Genomic DNA, 23856 nt, shown 5'->3' with positions numbered 1-23856 from the left:
TGGAAGTTCAGAGGGCAATAAATCAAAATCATCTAAAGCCATTGGCCCCGGCGGACTGAACACGCTGATGCTGAAGCACCCGGGATCCTTGGGAGTAGGATTTCTCACAAGGGTCTTCAATCTGTCCTTGGCCACTTTCATCATCCCTGACAAGTGGAAAACAGGGAAACCTGGGAAACTCGCCAACCAAGCGGACTCTTATCGTCCGATAACTCTTCTGTCCCCAGTAGTGAAGACACTTCAAGCCCTCCTGCTCCCACTATTTACGAAACATCTAGCCCCAGCCCACATAAGCATGGCTTTCGTCGAGTGCACAGCACCACCACTTGTAACCTTCGACAGTTTGGTTTTTTTTTCTGCGCATACACAACCGCAATTGCCACTAAATTCCAAAATCGCAGCAAGACCCTCAAATTGCTTGCCGGCAGCACTTGGGGCAAAGACAAAGAACTGTTGCTATCGACATTTAAGGCAATTGGCGGGCCGGTTCTAAACTATGCTGCGCCTGTCTGGTCGCCTGGAACTAGTGATTCGGAGTGGATAAAGCTTCAGACATGCCAAAACACTGCCATTTGGGCAGCCACGGGCTGCCTCCTAATGTCCCCATTACAACACCTTCACAACGAGGCCAATATGCTTCCTGTAAAGGAGCATAACAAACAGCTCAGCAAGCAGTTCCTATTAGGGTGATACCGTAGGTTTCACCCTTGCAGACACCCGCTTGAGCCAAAGCCGCCTACCCGGCACGTCAGGAGACACCTACTACACTACGCCGACGAGATCCAGGACAAAACAAACAGACATCTACTGGACTGGACAGTGTTTAGTCAGACATTAAACGACATTCATCGGGAGACTGTTACTATCTTCATAAGCTCCCGTCCAGTGAATGCCGTAATCGGAGTCCAACCATCACCCATTGCAGATGAAGAGCTCCAGCTTCTCCGTGAGACCCACGTAACACTGGCACAATTACGTTCTGGATATTGTAGCAGGTTAAACTCCTACTTATCCAGAATTGACCCCGACATACCAAACATATGTCCGGCATGTGGAGGCACCCCGACCGACACTAACCACCTTTTCACATGCCCCTTAAAACCCACTCATCTAACACCTCTCTCCCTCTGAACCCAACCTGTCGAAACAGCCTGACGAAGACGACTGACGATATATTCCACATTGACGATATATTCCACACTGACGATATACTCTACACTTTCTGCTACAACAACAACAGAATCGAACTGTGGTCCAATTTTTAACTATATGGGAGATTTTGTTTGCGTACAGAGTAATATCTAAGACCTCTCCCCAACCTGAGAAGTTTTCCGAACTCGGGAGTCAGTGGGTCACTTCTATCATTCGTGTTCGAAGTGCCCTATAGCGTATTCCTGTCTGTGTTGTTGAGTGATGATAGCAACCTAGCCACTTCTTCATTTCTTCAACTCCACCTTGTGTTCAATTATATTAGTTTGTTAAATTTAGAAACACGAAATCTTAAAAACATGATGCAACCAAGCCATTCACTAAATATTTACAAGCAATCAATTCCTTTCCGTTTGTTTGTTTAATTGAAGATTTTACATCATCGGTTGTCAAAATCGTAAAAAATATGGGAACCGTTTTCAGAAAGCGCCACCATGAGTGGAACCCTAAGAATGTCAATAAAATAAATCGTGCAGCATCCATTTGCCCGTACATGCATGTACACACAAACTCTTTTTTATTTACTGTACTGATCAAGGTGGATTTAATAAGGTGACAGCATTCACCCAGCTGAATTTTTCGCCGTAGGTATGGCTTACGTCAAAATGATATGCTTTGTTTGTATGTATTGGTATGTTTACATTTGCTTGCTGATTTTGACATGATGCTTGCACCAAACGCAACAACAAATACAAGTAGGGTTTTACTTATATATGTTTGCTGTCACCTGTAATAAATTCGCCTTGCACTCAACATACCAAATGGAAAATCAAAATTCAGATTGTTTTCTTTTTAGCATTGTACAAATTCGTTTGTATCATTGTGCATATCCATTTTGTGCAATACCCTTTAGTGACTTCACCTCGTATGGATTCGCCTTAACATAAAGCGAAAAACATAATACAGTAGTGCCAACTCATACTTATCGAGTGGTTAACATTGATATATCAGCACTGATATGTGACTATTACTAGTAAGAACTATTACTGGATGTTCATAAAGGCACATGTTAGCAAGATTTTTACCTAAATGCTGCTTAATTTTTAATTATCATTGTTTTATTAAATATCACGCAGGCGTTTAAAATTTTTTTTTGATGTTTTTCCTTTTCGACGTAGGCAACACTGTTATGGCAACCATTCTAGAAGTTCGGGCCGTGATAAAGCCGAACATGCCAAATATACCTTCGATTTTCAGTCGGAATTTCATCATCGATATGTCTGCGTGGAAAATGGAGCGGTAATAGCTAGAAGAATAACAAAAGCGAAAAACGCAAAGAAAACGGTCTTTTGTCCGCTATTTCAGCGAATTTTCTTTGTTAAAAGAAAAAATTTGCCAAACAACAACTTTTACCACTGCAACTATATCCACTCACTACAATCAAAATCACTGAACAAAATTAATAAATTCATCCCAGTAGCAGCATCAGCGACGTAGACGCAAGCAGAATTTTGTAATGAAAAAATTTAATGGTCAATCGGAATCGACTGCCACAGCGTATACAGCTAAAGCACCACCAACAACCACAACCTCGGCTAAATTAATCATATTGGACACAATACAGCAGCAGGAGCTAAAGCTACTGCAATCTAACCCACACCACAGGAAAGTAGCAGAGAAGAATCAAATTGGCGTTGTCGGGGCGTCAGGTGTGACAGCACTAACAGCGCAGTCGAGTGAAACGTTAGTGACGTTGACAGCGGCAGAGGTAGTTGTAGCCGCAGTCAACGCAATATCAGTGAAAATTTTTAATTTACAAGAATCTTTAACCACTGTTAAAAGAGCAGAAATGTTCATTTAGTGGTAATTTCATTGAATATAACACCTACTCTAACACCAGCAGAAAAGCAATAGAGCTAAAATTTAATACAGCAAAAAAAATCAGTTTACGTGTTGGGATACAGTATTTTCACTTAAAATTGCACCTCGACAAATTAACCAATGAGGCGTAACTATTTCCAGGAAGACTAGCAGTCTAACTGACGACGCATATTCAACTATATATGACACTTAGAGCAGCACAGCTGTGGATAAAAGTAAAGCAGAAGGTTGGAAAATTTTGAATACTTGAAATGTTTATATATTTCTGATACAATTCCTGGTGCAGTTTTGAGAAACTTTTCGAGGCGGAAGTGAGTCTGTAGAATACGGAAGAAGAAATTAGGAAAAAATTTCGAACGCAGCTAATATACATATATATCTACGCCTTACGGAAACTGGTGTTGCAGCCAACGAGTCGGAACAAGCCGAAGTGACAAAACAGCCGTAGTTTGTGGTAAAGGCGGCGAGCAATTGAACAAGCACCAGTGCAAAGGAATAATCGCGTAGTTGTATTTACTTTAGGCTTTTGTACGGGCTAGATTTGGAATTTCTGTAGTGTTGTCACCAACCGCAAAACAAAAATAAATTGCGATTGCTTAAAATTTCAAAGAAAAACAAGAAAAGTTCTGTCATAAAAAGAAAATTTTAATATTTTCCATTTCGAAAAAACCACTTTGAAGAAATATTCTGAAAAATTGTCGAAGTATTTGTGCAATACAGACTTCATTTAATAGTGTTCAACGTTCTACCATTCAACGGAAATAGAAAATTTCCTCAGTTGAATTGACTGCATCCCCAGCAACCACATAAAATTAAAATAAAATATACAACACCGTCACTAGACAATCGCAAACAATATACATAGAAAATACCGAGAACCGTAAACGAATCAGTCCGAAAAAATGGTTGAACGCATTTTGGAGGAAGAGGAGGACAATAGCAATGCCCCAGCTGGTACTGCAGTTGGTGGCACTAATTCAATAACAAGCAAGAATAAAAATGTGGGTAGTGGGAGCGATAGTGGTGTAGGCGGTGGTTGCACTTTCTCTACGGACACGGATAATAGTAGCAGTCGATCAGGTGAGTTCAATAAACCACTCAGTTCGATTCTGAGCTAGTGCGATAGTAAATGTGTATAGGTGTGTATGTGTGTGTGTATTTATCGATGCATCGATGACAAAATGTGTCCACAATAGTCATCTGCACTTTAGAATACAGATCTAAAAGTTCTGGTAATTATCTACTTAACAGCCTGGGTTCCGATATTTACTAAAAATATTCGGTATAGAAACCAATCGACATGTTTCGTCCCCAATATTATTCCAAATACGGAGCGTAATTCTTTTAAAGCGATCAAAAGTAATTAACAAAAAAGACCTCTTGTAAGATTGGCATGCTATACCACTGAACATTTGAACATTAATTACTTACTGCTACAACAACACTAATTATATATATCGCACTTGTTACGTTAAAGCGTAACAACTCAAAATTTCCAAATTTTAGTTTTTTTGCAAGAAAACAATGTACAGTGGTCATCTCTACCCACTGTAAAAATCGTTCAGTGGTTTGTCTAGTCCAAGGCGAATTTATTATTATCCACCTTGGTCTAGTCTTTCATTAAAAAAACCGTTATGACTCTCTCTTTGTTTTCAGAATGGCTTCTTTTGTCTCAACTAAAGAGTTACATTTTTAGTTGTCTCCAAGTGTTTGAAAAAATTTGTGTCACATAAAGTGTAACATTTTGAATTGTGCCTGTTTACAGCCAAACGGTTTGTTTAAAATATACCACTAAGTGTATAAAAAATTTCAGGAAAAGAGTAACAACTCAAAAATTTGTTATTTTAACGCAACTACTAAAAAAATAAGAATGAAACAACCTATATATTGTTTTTAATGATATTTTCGTGCAGATACATATTTTTTTCCTTGTAATATATTATTAATATTTACGGAAACAGTTTTTCGTCTCTACTGAAAATGTTCAGATTTTGAGTTGTTACGCTTTAACGTAACAAGTGCGATATATACAGTAGATTCTGTTTTTATGCGGTATATACGTTCCGCAAGAAACAGCATAAAAAAAGCTACCAGTTCTATAGTAAAACTATAGATACGTTTCAAAAGTGCTAAGAACCGCATGAATCTGAAATAATTAAATAAAATCGTATAAACAAAAAATTGTATTTTTGAAAATTATATCTTTATTTAAGAAACGTCATAATCGAAAAATAAATTTACATCGTCAGAAAGAGAATCAGACAAAACCTCATGTTGCGCATTCGTTTAGGATTTGGCGTAAAATCACTTCCGTCACTTGAGGAAATGTACGCGTCTGATCAGGACGGTGATGCAGGCGGTTCCATACTTGTAGGGTTAGCATTTTTGATGTAATCTGTGGTGAGTTTTTGCTTAGCTGGCTTAGAATATTGTTTATATGTACAATTACCGATAGGTCGACATGCATTTTTTAATTTTTTTTTCAAAAACCGCACTATTTCAAAACCGCATAAAAACAGAATCTGCTGTATATAATATAATATAACCTTATATGTACAATATATACATACAGTAAGTCAATTAAGTATTGGCACACTCGAAAAATCAAAGTTCTGAGTGCTATAACTTTTGTAATGAAAGTATAAAAAAATAGAAGACGGTATTTTCTAAATGTATTTATTTATTACTCATCTAAGCAAAAAAAAAAATTAATATCGACATACATAGGTTTACAAGCTCAGACTTGAAGGGTAAAATAAGGCACAAATTCACATCAAAAAAGTATTGGCACATTCTTTATGTTAGCTTATGCTTTTGGCGTTATAACGACATTCTTAAAGTCCAAGTGTCGAAAAACTGGGCCTTAATGGGACAGCTTGACAATTTTAACCAGATAATGACCTAAAACATTCGTCTTATCTTGTGCAGGAGTGGTTGATATACCATTGCAAACAGCTTAAAACACCCCCCCAATCGCCGGACTTAAATCCTATTGAGCATGTGTGGCATCTTCTGGAACGGAAGATACCATCTCCCCACATAACGTCAAAGGATTCTCTAAAAGAGGCAATAATTGCTGAATGGAATAAAATAACGCCTTTCGAACAATAAAATAATCAAGAATTTCTTGTCATACTACCATAGTCCTGAACATACCGATGAAAACTCTTTAACGAGTTGTTGGTCGTAAACAGGCCTTATTGAAAATGAAATGTTTGTTCTACAAATTTACCTTTCCTCCACTTGTACTCAAACTTGCTAGAGCTAGCAACCCAGTGTCTTGCTAAGGGAGCCGATTTGTCAAGAGGAAATGAGAAAGCTGCTTACTGAGCAAACCTTTTATCATTGAATCATGGTTTTGTACGAATAAAGATTCACATTCGGTTTATCGCAACCTACGAATACGGTGCTGTCGGTCATTTCAACCAACCATACTATAAAATATAATATAAGTATGCTACAAGTTGCGAAATACCGAATTATGCTATAGTGATATATCAACACAATTAAATTATTTTAAAAAACGATGCTTCCTAATGCTTTGAAATATTTTTGTGGCATAAAACAGCTGAAAACGTTTCCAGGAAAGCGAAAAGGCGAAAGACTACTGGTCAGATAGACTACTAGCCGGATTTATATCTGGCCAACGACTGTCACTTCAGCAGCATTCTCTGTATATGTATGGGGAATGTTTATGCTGTTACAACAACATGATGGATGATCGTTAGAATTTAAAAAGAGGAAGAGTGCTGCCGTCATCCATCGAGAAATTTTCGTTCACCTGGAAAAGCCAATAACGAAAATAACAGTTGTGCTTTGATTTGCAGAAGCAGCACTTCACACTCGACTCGCACGGAAGAAGCCATTGGTAACAGCATTGCAACGACAACGACGAATTAGGCTTGTTCAAAGCACATATCTTGGACTCAAAATCAGTGGCGTTCTATTCTGTTCAGCAATGAAACGGAAATAGAGTTGGTATAGATGGTAGGAAAAACGTGAGCCGGCCAACACGTGCAGCATTCTCACCATTCATAAAGCTCGGGGGAGACTCGATGTTGTTGTTCAATAAAGCAGCAATACTAAACCCTTCAGCGTAGTGTAAATCACCGGTCGTCTTCTTCTAACTCATCTAAAGGTAGGCCCAGGAAACTTGCTGTTTCGACAGGTTGGGTCCAAAGGGAGTGGGTGCTATATGACTGGGTATGGTGAGGAATGTAAACGGTTTTTAGTGTCGTGTGGGGTGCCTTCACATGCAGGATGTATGTATGTTTGGTATGTCGGGGTCAATTCTGGATAAGTAGGAGTTTAACCTGCTACAATATCCAGAACGTAATTGTGATAATGTTACGCGGGTCTCACGGGGAAGCTGGAGCTCTTCATCTGCTATAGGTGGTGGTTAGACATACCGCATTAAACCCACTCATCTAACATCCCTTTCCCTCTAGATCTAGCCTGTCGGAACAGCAAGTTCCCTGGGCCTACCTACCTAAGACGACCGGTGATCTACATAACACTGACGGGGGTAAGTATACTGTTACAACAACAAGAAACAAAATCTTGTTTATACAGTCGAACGCGGCGTTGGTTAAGTTACGGTGCGGGGATGGATGGCGGGGATCTGTGGGTTAGTAAGAATTTATTGAATCGACAATGTCTAAATGGGGGGTATTTGAAAATTTTAAAAAGGAATTTAAAACAGAGTGCCGAAAATCTTGGCTTATCAAGAACGGATTGGTTCCATCAATATAACGACTCAAAGCACACAGCAGAGAGCGTTAAGCTTTGGCTCTTGTACAACACTCAATCCTATTGATCATGCATCTGTGGGATCTATTAAAAAAAGAACTCGACAATGTACGAATACGTTTTCTGCTTCGTTGAAGTGAAGTTTTTTGTTTTTGTTTCGTAAAATTAATTTTTAATGATGTACTTAGGAAACAATTTATAGAAATTGTAGGAAAATTACTGACAAACATTTCTGATAAAAGTTTAAAATGGTTTTTACAATGAATTTCTTAATATGTTGCTTTCATTCAAGTGAAAGAATTAAAAATCGTACGCGATTGGACAAAAGAACAGAGACAAATAAAGAAATTTACAACCTGCTTATGAATATACATATATGAAAACGCGAAAGCGTCTCTTTGAAGCATTTGTACGTATGTTAAAGTTTCTTAATTAGCCCCTTCTTTTACAATTCAATAATATGCTGTTATTTTTTTCGCTCAGTACTTTCGCGGAGTACTTTTTCGATCTACTTCTTATTTCACTGAAGGTGAATATTTTTCTCGCAAACGTACGATTTCAAGGTTGATAGATTACCAGGTTTAGCTACCCTACGCCAAATTGTCAGAGTAACTTCGTCTGATTCGAGAGTAGAATTCTGCCAGCTCATTTCACACGAATTCACACACTCGTCTAATCAGGCGCTGTTTAGACGGCAACGAAGTAATATGGTTGGGGGCTGTGTTGATTATTTTCGGACATCATCAACGCAATCTCAGTATTTTCGTAAAAAACCGGGGTGCAAGCCCTATGACATGATGTAAGCATGATTTCTTCAAAATTGCTGAGAGCTGAAGTTAGAGGTCTGATGTTGGCCACATCTCAAAATACTGTACATTGTAACACTATTGTTCCAATTGGCACAAGAAAACTTGCACACTAATTTACTATGCGGTAATAATACGTTCACATATATGTAGATGATTTACTTTTTCGAGCTTAACTCCCAATCCGTAATTAAAAAGCGAGATTTCTCATACAAAATTTCTCTCCCAAAATCTGAGATTATAAAATAATCCTGGATAATAACCATCCAAGATAATAACCAACTGTGTTTCGATAATTATTATTACGAATGTAAGGAGAAAGATCAAAATAAAAACTAAATTAAATGGATGTCGGCAAAGAAAAGAGGTTTTTAGATACAATTCTAATAAAAAAATTTCGAGATGTTATTAATTATGCATTCATATTACAGAAAAAAGCATGTGTACATAGAGGCGTTGGCCTGTTATTGCTTATTATAAATGTAATATTGGCCGGCGTAGCCGAATGAGTTGGTGCGTGACTACCTTTCGGAATTCAGAGAGAACGTAGGTTCGAATCTTGGACTAATAGCGATCACCCCTGGCAAACCTCCGAGTGTATTTCTGCCATGGAAAAACTGCTCGTAAAAACTATCTGCCGTTCGGAGTCGGGTTAAAACTATAGGTCCCCCTAGGGGTACGCGCTAATTATATATATATATATATATGTATATAATATCGAGTTTCGCATGCGCATTGCTACCATCGTTTTTTGAAACCGCAGTAGACATCGTTTACGGATTTCCTCCAACTGTTTATTATTAGCAGCGAATTGCACAATTAAATGAACTATTCCTTCTCCATGTCTTTTCTTCATGTCGTTAATAATTACTAAACAAACCAAAAAACACCGAAATATTTCACTAAAATAATGTCTATGAAGTAAAACCTTTTATAACAGAAATTACAGCTGATTGTCAATTTTGCAGATAATCTGCCATATGTGAACGGGAAGATAAATTTTGTGGATTTATTGGTAATTAATGCATATGTGAACGTACTTTAAGGGAAGCATCTAGTAGGCGAACAAAATGTCAACACATTACATTGATCGTGCGCTATCATAACTCACTTTCTTACAATTAGTTAACATTTCTATTTTTTTCAATATGAAATTTTTGTTCAGGCTATATCCAGTGATTGTAAATATTTATTATTACTTTACATTTCCTATTGGGGTGTATGCTACGGAATTTCTCATGTCTTTTTTATTTTGGTTAGCTGGGATTTGACGATTAAACCAGCTGATTTGAAGCACCATCACACAACACACAAGCTGCTGCGTAATTTGACCGGAATTGCCAACTGATGAAATATTTTATCGAATAAAATTGGGGAATTCAATAGAAGTAAAGGTCCCTCCATTTGTGGAACAACATCAAGACGCACACCACAAATAGGAGGAGGAACTCGGCCAATCACCCAAAAAGGGTGTACGCGCCAATTATAAAAAAATAAAAAAAAGGTGCAATTATAGAAATGACTCACCCTTGTTTTCTTTTGACAATTTAAAAACAATATAAATTAAACAATGAATACGCCAGATAGCTATTTAAAAACCCAAGAAAATGTATGTGTGCACATGTGCATAAGTGATTATTAAATTGAAGTGCGAATTTAATAAATTAATTTTGACATTGCATCATCCACAGCGGCGTATCTCCTACTTTATTTTACGTTCTCTGTCGTATTAATGCTGCAATGAAGCTTGTTCTTATGAATCTTTAAAAAAAAAAAAATCGATAAATGTGCGTTGTGTTGTCGTTGCATTGAAATGCAATATAACGAAACGAAGCGAAGTGCAAGCACCACGCAATAATTGCATAAAAAGATATACATTTAAAATGCTGGGGGCAATTGAAGCAGCACCTGCCGAAGTTGGCTTCGCAGTTTTCTGTAGCTTCGCTGCCCCGATTGTTGGGGCAGAACTTACAATTCGTTACAGCGTCGTGCAGCTTGAGCACTTAAGTAGCGGCTGGCTAACCTTGATGACGTTTATTGCACTCGTGTGTATTTTTGCTGCAGTCAAAATATAACACAAACACACACATGTAACCAAACGACTGTAAATGTAAGCGAGTAAAAACACGACTCGTTGATTCCTTCATTGTCTTTAGTTCTTGGCTTGAAATAAACCAGCTAGTTTTTTATTATGAGCACAAGTTGTTGGCTTTTACTGCTGTTCGTGTGGGGTGATGGCGCTGTAAATTTGGGAAAAATGGAGGAGTGAGGAGGTAAATAAATGTAATAAGAAATTGACTTGCATAGGTGATGAAATAGAAAGTCCAACGAGACCACCAAAACGGTGTGGTTGAATGTATACATTTACGTACATACATATCGACAGCCATGGACAGATAAATAGCACAAATGTGAATCTTATATGTTGAGTTTTTAGTACGAAATCTTTTAATCAAATGAATTTTTTTGTTTACATTTATTACCGTTATTAGGCTTACATTTACGCGAGGAATTTACCGTTTTTTTTTTTTCGATGAAAGTTTTTGCGTTCTATTTTATTTATGCTTATTGACGAAGCCAAAATAAATAGGATGGGACCAGATGGTAAAACTATTGTACGTCGTCCAAAAAAAAAAAGCGCTAAATTCTAGGTTCACAAAAAAGACGATTAAGCACGGCGGCGGAAGCATCATGGTTTGGGGAGGTTTTTCCTGGCATGATGTCGGGTCGATTCGCGTGGTGTTGGGCCGTTCGCTTGGTTGGTAAAATGGATAGATTTCAGTATCTGGATATACTCCAGAAGAAAATGGAGCCATTTGTGTTTGAGTTTATGCCATTAAATTGGACATTTATGGAACAAAGATCGAAAGCATACTTCGAAAACAGCGAAGCAATGGCTCAGAAGAGAAAATTTGTGGAATGACGTTAAGGTCAAAATCGCTAACAAAAATTTTAAAATTTTTATGATTTGTGAGCCGTAGTTGAGGAGACTTGGTACTCGATGAAAAAATGCAACAAGCTAGTAGAAAGCATGGAGTGACGGCTTGAAGAAGTAATCAACAACGGTGGATATAGTACAAAATAATAATCTAGTAAAACAATATTATTACTTAATTATCTGATTTGTTTGCTTTTTTTGCTTTTATTTGGAATTTTTTTACGATGTGCTATTTATGTGTCCAGGAGGTTTCGTGAGTTATCAACGTTCTCTTAAATTAAATCAGAACTGAAATTCTTTTTGACCATTTTTTTGCTTTAAAGTGGAATTAAATAAGCTTTTTATTTTCTATGTTGCTTTTTTCCCAATAAAAAATAGTTATTTAAAAACATATTCAACTCCTTGCTTTCAAAGTCTAAATGTGCTATTTATATGACCATGGCTGTATATACAATTTTATTCCAAATAATAGCAGTAGCATATACAGTGAGTCACACAAGTATAGGTTACAGTTAAGTTGCAGAAGTTGAAGCTTCTTGGTAGGACTGTCGTAACTTGGGGTGTGAGGGACGCGTGGGTATTGTCTACGTTGTGCCTGCTGTGCGTTCCGCTGTTGTTGTTGCGGCCTGATGATGGTGGGCGGTTGCAGATGCAGGACTCTACGGCAGAGGGCAATGTAGTCAGTTGTTCACTCACGGGTGGTGCGCAGGCCAGAGCATCTCCGAAAATGGCACCAGTCATTGCATTTGACTGATGCGAGTTTCCGCGGTTCAGACTGTGCGTGGGACCAAGAGCTGCTGATTTGTCCCCGCACTGGGGTTAGAGCAAGAGGTGCCTTTGCAAAGCCCATGACGATTTATAATTCTGAATACTTATGTATGTGATTAGAATTCAAGCCAGTTCATGTTTATAGCGGTGTACACTCATCTTTTTTGTTTTTTTGTAGATATTGTAGCATGCGTCTTGATGTTCCATAAATGGAACAAGTTAACTGTTTATATTTATTAAAAAATGAGTTTTGAATGTGAACCGTATATAAAATAATCCTTTTTCGGACTCTCTACCAGAAAAATTATATTTCCGAATACTTTTGTTATGCACTGTATCTTTTATTGAAATATAAGCTGGACAAAAATTTGACTACATTATTGAAGATTTGTTCGGAGTTTTTTTCGAGAGGTACCCGAAGTTTATTTCTGCTACGTTTGCCACTCACGGCTCCACCCGTGTCAACCCAAATTAGAAGGTCAAGGCTCCGTTTTGGCGATGTCGAGCTAGAAATACTTAACTTTTTTATATGTACCCCCGTTCACCTACCGCTCGGCAGGATATTAACCTTAGATTGACGCGCTTATTCGAGATGAAAATCGTTTCGTGGTTAGAGGCTTCAATGCGCACCACGTTGTGATGAGAGTTGTGACATTCAAACATGACAAATGATCATAGGAGACCTGGCAGAGCAGATAGGTGATTCTACAATCATCACAGTAAACGACGGGTTCCCATCAGGATAGTAGATAATCACCGCAGCTCGCCTGATCTAACAATTGCTAGCGCTGGCCTGATCAATAGCATAACCTATGCTATTTACCCTTGATTTCAACTTCTACATCTCGAAGCTTCCTCAACCACGAGAGGGAGTTTCACTCATTTCATATGCTGACGATTGTTTGATATTGGGTTCCGGCAATGATATCAATGGTTTGTGTTCAAAGTGAACGAATATCTTTCCAACCTTTCTCGCTTCTTCACAGCGAGGAACCTCCATCTTTCCCCCTAAAATCCAAAACCACAACAAAGTCCTCAAATTGCTAGCCAGCAGCAATTGGAGCCATTAATCCGATCGACGAGTTCTGAATTATGTAGCGCCCATTTGGCCACCTGCTATCAGTGATTTGCAGTGGACTTGACTAAAACTGAACTCCATCAAACTTGCCACATTACTGGCTCTCAACATCGACCTATTCCACTCCCGCTTTCGGAGCAAAGTAATCTCCTCGGCAAGCAATTCCTGCTGTGTTTACATTATATCGGCGTTTTTTTAGCTGTATGAGATTTATCGGAGGAGCTGCCGTTACGGAGATAGGCGAGCGCTATCTATTTTTGAGTACAGAGTTGTAAGTATGCAGCTCAGAGTTAGAGCAGCTCGCTTATATTCGTTTACACATTGATTATAATAACTGGTCCACTATAATGGTTATGGTCGATTGAATACTACAAGTAAACTGTAGGCTGAGGGTCGACACTTGAATTTCTAGTTTGCATTGGTCAAGTAGCTAAAGGTTTGCGACAGTAGCTTTCGATGGTTGTAATATTTAGTGTATTTTTTAATGAATTGTTTGTCAACTTATAGGTAATGGCCACATTACATACCCACCATCAATGGTATGTATTTATTCACTTGCATTTATAAATAAATTTAATGCAACGAGTGCATGAATGTGTCTGAGATGAAGTGTGTTAACAAAAACGTGAGGTTTTAGTGATAATGAGGAGGCAGCAAGGTAACACTAGGTTACACTAGGCGTTCATGTATCCTTAGGTTTAGAATTGGTTATTTCGATTGTATGAAAAATATTCGTTGCTTTGCATGAAATTGAAGGAAAAAGTTAAATACATGCAGTGGGTAATGGTCCTAAATTTGAATTATTCTTAAATAAAATGTCAGAAAAAAAAATAATAATAATTTTCATTGGTCAGAAATTTGTCATATTTAATTCAATTCAATATATTGACAATAAAAAAAACTAATTTCCCTAAACAAAATCGGAGAAGAAAACACAAAATATTCAACAATTCATACAACATTAGTAATCGGTTTTTCAATACGGTAACGGCGGCCGCCGTAGCCGAATGGCATGGTGCGTGACTACCATTCGAAATTCAGAGAGAATGTAGGTTCGAATCTCAGTGAAACACCAAAAACAAGAACACATTTTTCCTAAAAGCGGTCGAGCCTCGGCAGGCAATGACAAAAAGCTTCTCATAAAAAATATCTGCGGTTCGGAGTCGGTTTAAAGCTGTAAACTGTAGGTCCCTCCACTTGTGGAACAACATCAAGACGCATCTCACAAATAGAAGGAGAAGCGCGGCCAAGCACCCAAAAGAAGTATAAGCGCCACTTAAATATATATATGAAATAAAGTTAAATTTGCCGCCTCGATTAGTCAGTTAGCTTCTGTCGCCTCCCTACTGCCGCGAAATTCGACATAAATACATTCATCAAATTCATCGCACACGGCTTTTTGACCGGCAAAAATTAAAAAAAATTTGATCCCTAATATAGACGTATCAATACCAAATACGGGAAGGTAATTTATCTATTATCAAGGCCATGACCTCAATTTATATAAAAATTTATTAATGTAAATAATAAAAAAAATATTTAAATTTTTGTTCGAAAAGGTCATTCAGCTATTGCAGCACGCACGGTTTCCATGGATATTGACGCCGCTGCTGGAATCAATAATTGTTTGAGGCTGCAAATTTCTGTGAGGTCTTCGACAACCATGTTCTCGAATTCTGACCACGAACCGTTGGCCAATGGATTCAGATCTGGACTTCCAGACAGCCAATCTTCAGTGATTTTTCCTTATGGGCTGGAGCGGATTTTGCAGGAAGATCCAACGCTCTCCATTGAAGAGAGTACTGCTCAACTGCTGCACCACGGCTTCTAAGACATCCTCCTGGTACACTTTTGCCCCGGTCTTAATCCCTTTTTCGCAGAAATGAAGAGATGTAACGCCTTTATAAGACGTTCCACACCAAGCCATTACAGAGGCTGGATGGTAGCCACGCTGAACCCTTGGAACAACATAATTTGGGTCTTTAGAAGTTTTAGCATAGATTTTGTCGATTTGCTTATTAAAAACTTCTTGAACAGTGAAAATTTTCCCATCTGTGAAAAGAATATTTTCATGACCATTGGCCGCGTTCCACGGTAGTAGATGCTTGCATCTGTCGAGTCTAATTTTCTTCAAGCGCGTTGTCAAAATATGACCGGCTGATTGATGTAAGGGTGGGGTGATCATTTGTAAATAGTTTTGACATGGATCTGGCGATACCTTCATTTCCCTGGACATGATTTTCTGCGAATTCTTTCTCGAATGGATTTTATGGCTGTACTGGTTCGAACCACTCGTGGATAACACTTCTTTTTCTGCCTGTCAACTCAGATTGAAAAAAAAGAAAAAATTAGATGTTTGTGTTTAGCGTACTTTAATCCACTAAAAGGAATTAATTTTTAGAAAAATGCATCCATTTTTCCTCTTCCACTTGTTGCATGAAACCGAAGCACTATGCGTCGTCACGCAGTTGTCGAAAATAACGAGCAACAAATACACAAAATAATAAAAGTGCAAATGAAAAGCAAACCAACAACAGTCTCTAGTTCACACCTACACATACACTTTCTATACTTATGTTTTTTTTGCTTCTTCCCCATACAGATTATAATCGTTTGTAGTTATTTACCTTTAGTTGGTTAAAATTATTTGTGGCCTGTTGGCCATAGTTGCTGACTTAGTGCTTCAAGGCCTAAATTTAGTGCTTTTTACAAATTAAAACGCAAACAAATGCAATATACCATAGATAGTTAAAAATATGAAATTATTTGAAATATCGTCAAGACGTATAAAGTAGTCTCATTGGTTAAATGTATAGAAGCGATTTGTTTTTACAAAATCATTATGAACGAATAAATATTGTGTTATTGAATTATGTATGTGATAGGTTGGTTAGCTGGCAATATTGCTGTTGGCCGTTTCATTCGGGTTGTGTGTGCGTATATTGTTTTTCTTGTTTATCATTATCTTCCTTTCTTATGTTCACATGTAAACTTCCGAACGTATTTTCAAAGCTTTTCGTATATCTTTACACACTTTTATTACTGTTTTGCTTTTATTTTGTTCAAATTTTTACCAGTGGCTACGTTGTGTTTGTACTACATACGACTTTTCGTACTTCCTTGTCAGCTCGTTTGATTTCCATGCTTCGTGTTGCTTTGAATTTCGTCTACGTTTGCCTACGTGATATTTAGCTCTTTTTGCTCTTTAGTAGAGCAGCAAAGTCATGCTGCCTTGTTTTCTCTGCTGCTGCCTTTAGACGCCCTGTTTTTGCTGCGTCTGCACAAACAGAATACTAGATGTGTGCAAACATAGATTTAGTTACACTGGTCGTCGGACTTAGCACTGTCACTTCCTACAAAATTAGATTTGGACTCGTCACTGAAAAGGGCAGTCTTCCATTTACTTACCGGTCAGTTTATATGATCTTTAGCGAACTATAAGCGGTTTTGCTGGTTATGTTTACTTGTAAGTGGTTTCTTTGTTGGTCGGTCACCACACAAATCAGCGGCAGCCAGGTGACGAGTGACAGTTCTTAAGCCTTGTTTTGTTCGGTCTTCATGAAGTAATATTGCGACAATTTTTCTTTTATAAAAGTTCGAAATAATTCGTGAAATTGACAACTTATGAATGTTATTATTTATGGAAATGTCTTTTTGTTTTGTTTATACAGAGAAACTTTCGTTGCTTCAACTTCGGGAATTCTCTTCTGGAGTTGCCCGTCGTGTTCAAACTCCACTGTTGGTGGAGAATAAAAATTCCCTATACATGTTTGGGGAATGCTGCTGAAGTGACAGTTTTTGGCTGTATATAAATCATAGCCGTATAAGCGATTTCGCGCCAACTTCATTGCTTGAAATTGTTTTAGTTTTTGCTCTTTTACTCAACAACAGCATTTGTGACTCGTGACCAAGTTACGAGTTTATAAAGAGTGATTTTTTAAGAGCTATAGGAAAGTTTTTCAAAAAAACACATGTAAAATTCAGAAAAATGCATGAAATTTTTATTTAAATCGATAGTAAAGTCCATATAATTTAATGTTTGAAGATTATTTCAGGCAAATGTTGACCGCGACTGCGCTTCAAATGGTCCATCCGCTAAGTCCAATTTTGCCATCCTCTATCCAATGTTTCGGCCGGTATCTCACATATAAATGCTTTAATGCAGGCTTGTCTGAATAGACATGAGCTTTAACATAGCCCCACAAGAAATAATCTAAAGGCGTTATATGGCACGACCTCTATGATTTTAATTCGCATTCAGTAAATCCAAACGCTTTTTAAAATGTGTAAAAAGGTTTTCAATGTTAAAAGGAGCAAAAATTAAATTTGCACTTTCAAAATATCAAACTTTATAAGAGTCAACAAATTTCTATCAGCACTAAAATCTTCTCAGAGTGACCTTTTTAACATTCTTTTGTTTAATAATACAGTTTTTTTAACTTACAGTTTCGGTAGCTTTAAATTAAAAGCAAAAATAAACAAACACCAAACGTAAAAATTTTCGCATTTTGGGTATGAAAAGCACTAAATTTATTGTGAAGAGCAAATGGTTGCCAACACTGACAACTTGACAAAAGTGACGTCACGCTCTCTCTGATGAGCGCAATCTTGTTTCTATCATTCTTGATTAGTGCCAACAAATTAAACGGTTTTGTTTATTCTCTTTTATCATTCTAGCTCTCAGGTGACGAAGTTTTCATTTCTATTAAAGTTTCTCTGTACTTCTACATTTCTCTTTTAATTCTGAATTCTAACTGTATACTTTGCTTCGCATTTACAAAGATGTTTATGCTTTTGCTGCCATGTGCCAGCTTTTTTTCTGTTGTTCTCACTGTTGGTGGGTTGCCGCTGGCTATAAAGCTTTCATATAATATTTAAGGTTTTAAACAACGACGCAAATTATATGCATATGTACGCATGGTTTTTTTATGGTCATTTGGGCATAGTGACGTCGCGCCGTGTAGCCACAGAATTGCTGTGGTCAAAAACAAATCAGTGAAAAAAAGAAACATACATATGTATGTGGAACCGGTCGATTGGCGACTTGGCTTCTGCAGTACAAATGTATATTAATGCATATATGTATAAATATTTACGGTGGCGTACATAAAAATTACACCTATATTCGCAGTTTTTGCTGCATTCCTGTTTTTAAGTAAATTTGTTGTTTTTTTTTATTAATGCATAGTTGCTATGTAAAAGCTTATTACACGTAAAAAAATGACTTGAGATTCTGTCGGTTTTTTGCTCGATAAAACTGTTCTCGCACAAATTTCGGTGTCATCGTATTCTATTTCTTTCCTCTCTTGGGCTATTTTAAACCTATTTTGCAAACTCTTGCGTTGAAGATAGCGATACTATCTCGAGCTAGGCCGTGCGTCCTGAATCGGTTATCATTTTCAGGCATCTGGTCCTCTCACGGTTCGATGAACACTGTTATACTTTTTCCATTTTTCATTCCATACCAAGGGACTCTCTTTTCCTACAGTTTATTAATATTAAAAGTAGTGTAGCAAACCCGTATGCTACATTTTTCATACAAATAATCGAAAATGAAAAGGACTACGTCGATACGACGGAAATTACTTTAAGCATTAAGGGTTGAGATATGTATAAATATATTCGTCGGCGAACTTGTTAATTTTTTGTTTTTAATATTTTTCATCGCATAAAAATATTCCAATAGCATATCGAATCTTAGGCCTTATTGACCCTATAAGTGCCAACCAGCACCTATAATATGTCAGGATACGTCGAGTTATAAAATAAACACTTTCAACTTATGCTTAAATTATACTTTATTTAAAAAAAAATAACATGAATATAATAAAAAAAAAACGTTTGAGGCGCGTAAATCCGTTAGTGACCGTTGTGTTCGCCGTTCGTTCGTTTACTGCCGTTGACGATTTTAAAATATCATGCCAACAGCTTGTAGTTGCCATACATCGCCGTCATTTACGGTTGCCATGTGTTTACAGTCGGCCACTCCTGAATATACAAGCGACCTCGCTGTTAGTTTTCTTCTTCATCAGTGCTTTCGTCACCCTCGCTAAGTTTTTCGTCAAAAGCTGATAGATTACACCATGTTCGAAGTTTATCGGAAGAAAATATTGATGTGTAATGATGTTGTTTGGTGCGTGATTACCATTCGGAATTCACAGAGAGGTCGTTGGTTCGAATCTCGGTGAAAGCAAAATTAATAAAAACATTTTTCTAATAGCGGTCGCCCCTCGGCAGGCAATGGCAAACCTCCGAGTGTATTTCTGCCATGAAAAAGCTCCTCATAAAAATATCTGCCGTTCGGAGTCGGCTTGAAACTGTAGGTCCCTCCATTTGTGGAACAACATCAAGACGCACACCACAAATAGGAGGAGGAGCTCGGCCAAACACGTAACAGAAGTGTACGCGCCAATTATTTATTTATTTTATTTTAATGATGTTGTTTGCGTGAACAATCTGGAAGATCGGTTACGTATCGATCACGATTAAGAGTTTTGCTTATGATAACGGGGCCTTTGTAACGAGGCTCTAACTTTCGTGATTTCCCCGTGCTTGCTGGTTCGTTCTCGGCTAAGACCAAATCTCCTACTTTGTATTGTGTTGGTGCGGTATGTTTTGCGTCGAAACGTATTTTGGATTTTTCTCGTTGTCGGTTAACTCGCTCGGCTGCTGCTTGTCGAAGGTCGTTGATATCTATAATATCTTGCATGTCGCTCTCGTTTAGAATTGTCGTCAGTTTATTTTTGAGAATATCTCGTGGTTTGAATGAATATACTAACTCGTATGCGGTTTGACGTTTACGTATTGTGTTTAAAACCCATTGGATATCCCGTAGTTCGTCGTCCCATTTCTTTCCCGCTTGTGTCATCGTTCGTAGCATACTGATCAATGTTCGGTTAGTTTGTTCGGCAAGCCCTTTCGCACGTGGTGTGCGAACTGCGTTTTGAATGTGTTTAATATCGTAATCTTTACAATATTTAGCAAATTCTTTAAATGTAAACACTGTTCCACGATCTGTTACAAAACGATGAGGGACTCCGATGCAGCTTATTACTTCGTCGAGGACTGCTAGCACGTGTTTGGTCGCAGTACTCTTAACAGCACGAATTACTGTAAACTTGGTAAAAGAGTCAAGCAAAACCAATATGTCTTCGTTCCTACGGGAGCTTTGCGGAAAAGGACCAAGATGATCTAGATGAATAGTTTTAAAAGGAATCGGTTCCATATCATCGTAGTTAACTCCCCCACCCTTCTCTCTTTCCGCTCGAGGTTTTGTAGCAGGCACAGTTAAGTCAAGATTTTATGTAAGCTTTTACAAAATTGCAAAGGAAGTTTTGTATACGGTCATGATAGTCATGAACTATACGCCAACGAAGGCATTTCGGGACAACCCACAACTTCTTCTTATTGATGACGCGATACAACCTGTCTTTCTCACCGCAGTACCCTCTTACAGATGAATCATTCACGTAAACCTTTTCGATGATTTGTTTACTTCCTTCGACGCTTAACTGCATTGCAAAAAGCCAGTCATCATTGTTAATATTAGTTTTCAATATGCGTAAAGATGCTGTGTCAACTTCATGTGCACCCTCAATTGGAGCTCGGCTAAGCGCATCAACGTGTTCCATCCGCTTTCCGGTACGATGGTCAATGACGATGTCATAATCTTGAACTTTCAACCACCATCTCGCTATACGTGGTATAAGTTGCAATCTGTGAGTACCTTCAATCGATGATCAATGACCCAAAAACTCTATTTTTGTTTTTAAGAACTCACATTTTTTAATATTAAGCGTTAAATGTAGCTCACGTAGTGCTTGAAAAATTCGTGTGATTTTATTAAACATTTCGTCGATTGTGTTGCTACCTACTAGGATATCATCCATGTAGTGCATCATGTCAGATGATTTAATTCTGTCTTAAAATTTTGCCATGAGCCTTTGAAATACAGCTGGTGCGTTCTTAAGTCCAAATGGCATGCACTTAAAATTATATATGAATACCTTCAGTAGTAATAAACGCGGTATATTTTTGACTTTCGGTAGTTATTGGCACCTGGCAATAACCCGAATTTAAGTCAAGTGTTGTATAATACTTATAATTCGAAATTTCTTGTAGAGTTTCTTCGATATTGAGCATCGGGAAATTCTCTTTTTTCGTATTGGCGTTTATTTTACGATGGTCAACACACATTCTATCTGTACCGTCTTTCTTTTTTATTAAAGTTATTGGGCTAGTATAAACCGACTCTGACATTTCAATAATACCGTTTTTTAAAAGATCTTTTACTATTTGGCTTAAGATTGTTTGTTTGTTAACAGTAATAGAAGCCCCGTAAGTGTAGGGCATATCACCGGTCGTCTTCGTCTAGCTCATCTAAAGGTAGGCCCAGGAAACATGTTGTTTCGACGGGTTGGGTCCAGAAGGAGAGGGGTGTTAGATGAGTCGGTTTTAGAGGGCATGTGAAAAGGTGGTTAGTGTCGTGCGGGGTGCCTTCACATGCCGGACATATGTTTGGTGTGTCGAGGTCAATTCTAGATAAGTAGGAGTTTAACCTGCTACAGTCAGTGTTACACGTGTCTCACGTGGAAGCTGAAGCTCTTTATCTGCTATAGGTGGTGGTTGGACTCCGATTACGGCATTCACAGGGCGGGAGCTTAAGAAGGTGGTGACGGTCTTCCAGGTGAATGTCGTCGAATGTCGAATGCCGGCCAGATAGGCGCAGCATAGTTCAGAACCGGCCGACCAATTGCCTTTAATGTCGATAGCAACAGTTCTTTGTCTTTGCCCCAAGTGCTGCCGGCAAGCGATTTGAGGACCGTGTTGCAATTTTGGACTTAAGTGGCAATTGTGGTTGTGTGCGCTGAGAAGAAGAGCAAACTGTCGAAGGTTACACCCAAAATGTTGGGGTTGTTTACCGCCGGAATTGATGTACAAATATGAAATGCGAGACGTGGATCTAGAATGATTTAAGTCATACTTAGAAGATATACACCAAAGAACGAAAGTAAATGGTATTATGTCAAAATGTGGAAAGACTATACTGGACCTATACTATTTACTTTGGGTATAAATGATTTTGAAATAGTTGTAAAGATATGCCAAATAGTATTAAATATATGATGATGATACCCTGATTTATTCTGAAGTGAAAGTGAGGAAGAATGTAAAATTAAATATTAGCTAATATAGACAAGGTCACTAAAGGGTTACAAATGAACAAACTTAAATTAAATGAAAGGAAGACAAAAATACTATAAATTAACATTAGCGCGATATATGAATTACAAATAAACAACAAAAAAATTGAAAAAATTAACACAATCTTGGAGTAATTATTGATAAAGAATTAATATGAATGTTAATCACAGATGAGGACACCTAACAGAGAAAACGGAACTCAAATCAGTTTACTTTTCTGTAAGTAAATGAAAAAAGAACATTTGTTGATGTATATCTTCCACGAATTTTTAAACTTATTAAAAATTAACAATTACGAATTTACATCTACATATGTGAGTATGTGGGATAAATTATTGTTTATTATCTTCCTTTAAAAAAAAAAATCAATTAAAATTGTTTTTATTTAAATAATTTCAATAAAATTTCTATTTATAAATGGCAGATAACTTCAATTGAGTTGGGAAATTGTTTACTATTTAATTATGCAATATCAACAGAGATGGCAACTATTTATGAGTTGCCGAACTGTGGGTCATGTGGTTTTTTATACTTAAAAACTTTGCTACGAATTCGAAACAGGGGAATGATTAAGCCGAAATAAATAAATAAAAACGCACACACACATAAATAAAACACAACCAAGCAGAAATGAAATAATAAACGACAATAAAAAGAGAGTATCTCAATTTCAATTTAAACACAAGTGACCAAATAACATAGTACTCCTTCTTCTACCTTTAGCACCAAACAGCTACAAATTAGCACCGTTCCAAATATTTCCGCATGTTAACCCTGGATGGTTACTCTTCGTCGAATCGACGAGACTCGTTTACTCTTCACTGCATAACTTTATTATGTGTGTTCTAATTACGCTCTTTTTGTCAACAACGTCAGTTGGTAACTAAAGCTTGCAGTGAGCGGACGCATGCTGTATATTTATTTTGTTCAAGCTGAAATTTACAGGTGTGTACTCGTCACAATGACGAAGAGTAACTTTACTGTGACTTTTTGCTCTCACAGTGTAATAAATTTGTTGTTATATTTTGATGTTTTGCTTAATAGTTTTGTATTAGTATTATTAAAAATTATTTATTTTCAAGCAGTTTATTATTTTTTATGTTAAATATTTTAAACCTTTTATTTAATTAGAGCAAAAAATGAGTTCTAAGAAAGTACTAACTGAAGCTGATATCGAGAGGTTTTTGCAAAATTGTGACGACGATTTCAATTTCTTGGGTAGTTCAGAGGAAGATGACGATAGCAATCAAGGTGGCGAAAACAATGAAGAAGAGCAGGCACCA

General features: G+C 37.4%; 1 protein-coding gene across 1 annotated transcript in view; it reads left to right on the top strand.

Moving 5' to 3' along the window:
• Positions 1-2661: 2661 nt before the first annotated feature.
• LOC128871848 (probable serine/threonine-protein kinase MARK-A) overlaps positions 2662-23856 on the top strand; it is a 57213-nt gene continuing 36018 nt past the window's right edge. Inside the window, exons 1-2 of the mRNA XM_054113959.1 lie at positions 2662-3257; positions 3317-4110. Coding sequence (XP_053969934.1) covers positions 3933-4110 — 178 coding nt within the window. The 5' untranslated portion in view covers positions 2662-3257; positions 3317-3932. The remainder of the gene's footprint in view (positions 3258-3316; positions 4111-23856) is intronic.

Source organism: Anastrepha ludens, chromosome 2 (assembly GCF_028408465.1).
Source record: "Anastrepha ludens isolate Willacy chromosome 2, idAnaLude1.1, whole genome shotgun sequence".
Taxonomy (NCBI): Eukaryota; Metazoa; Arthropoda; class Insecta; order Diptera; family Tephritidae; genus Anastrepha; species Anastrepha ludens.
The sequence above is the reverse complement of the archived record's forward strand: the minus strand, read 5'-3'. Positions and strand labels throughout refer to the sequence as shown.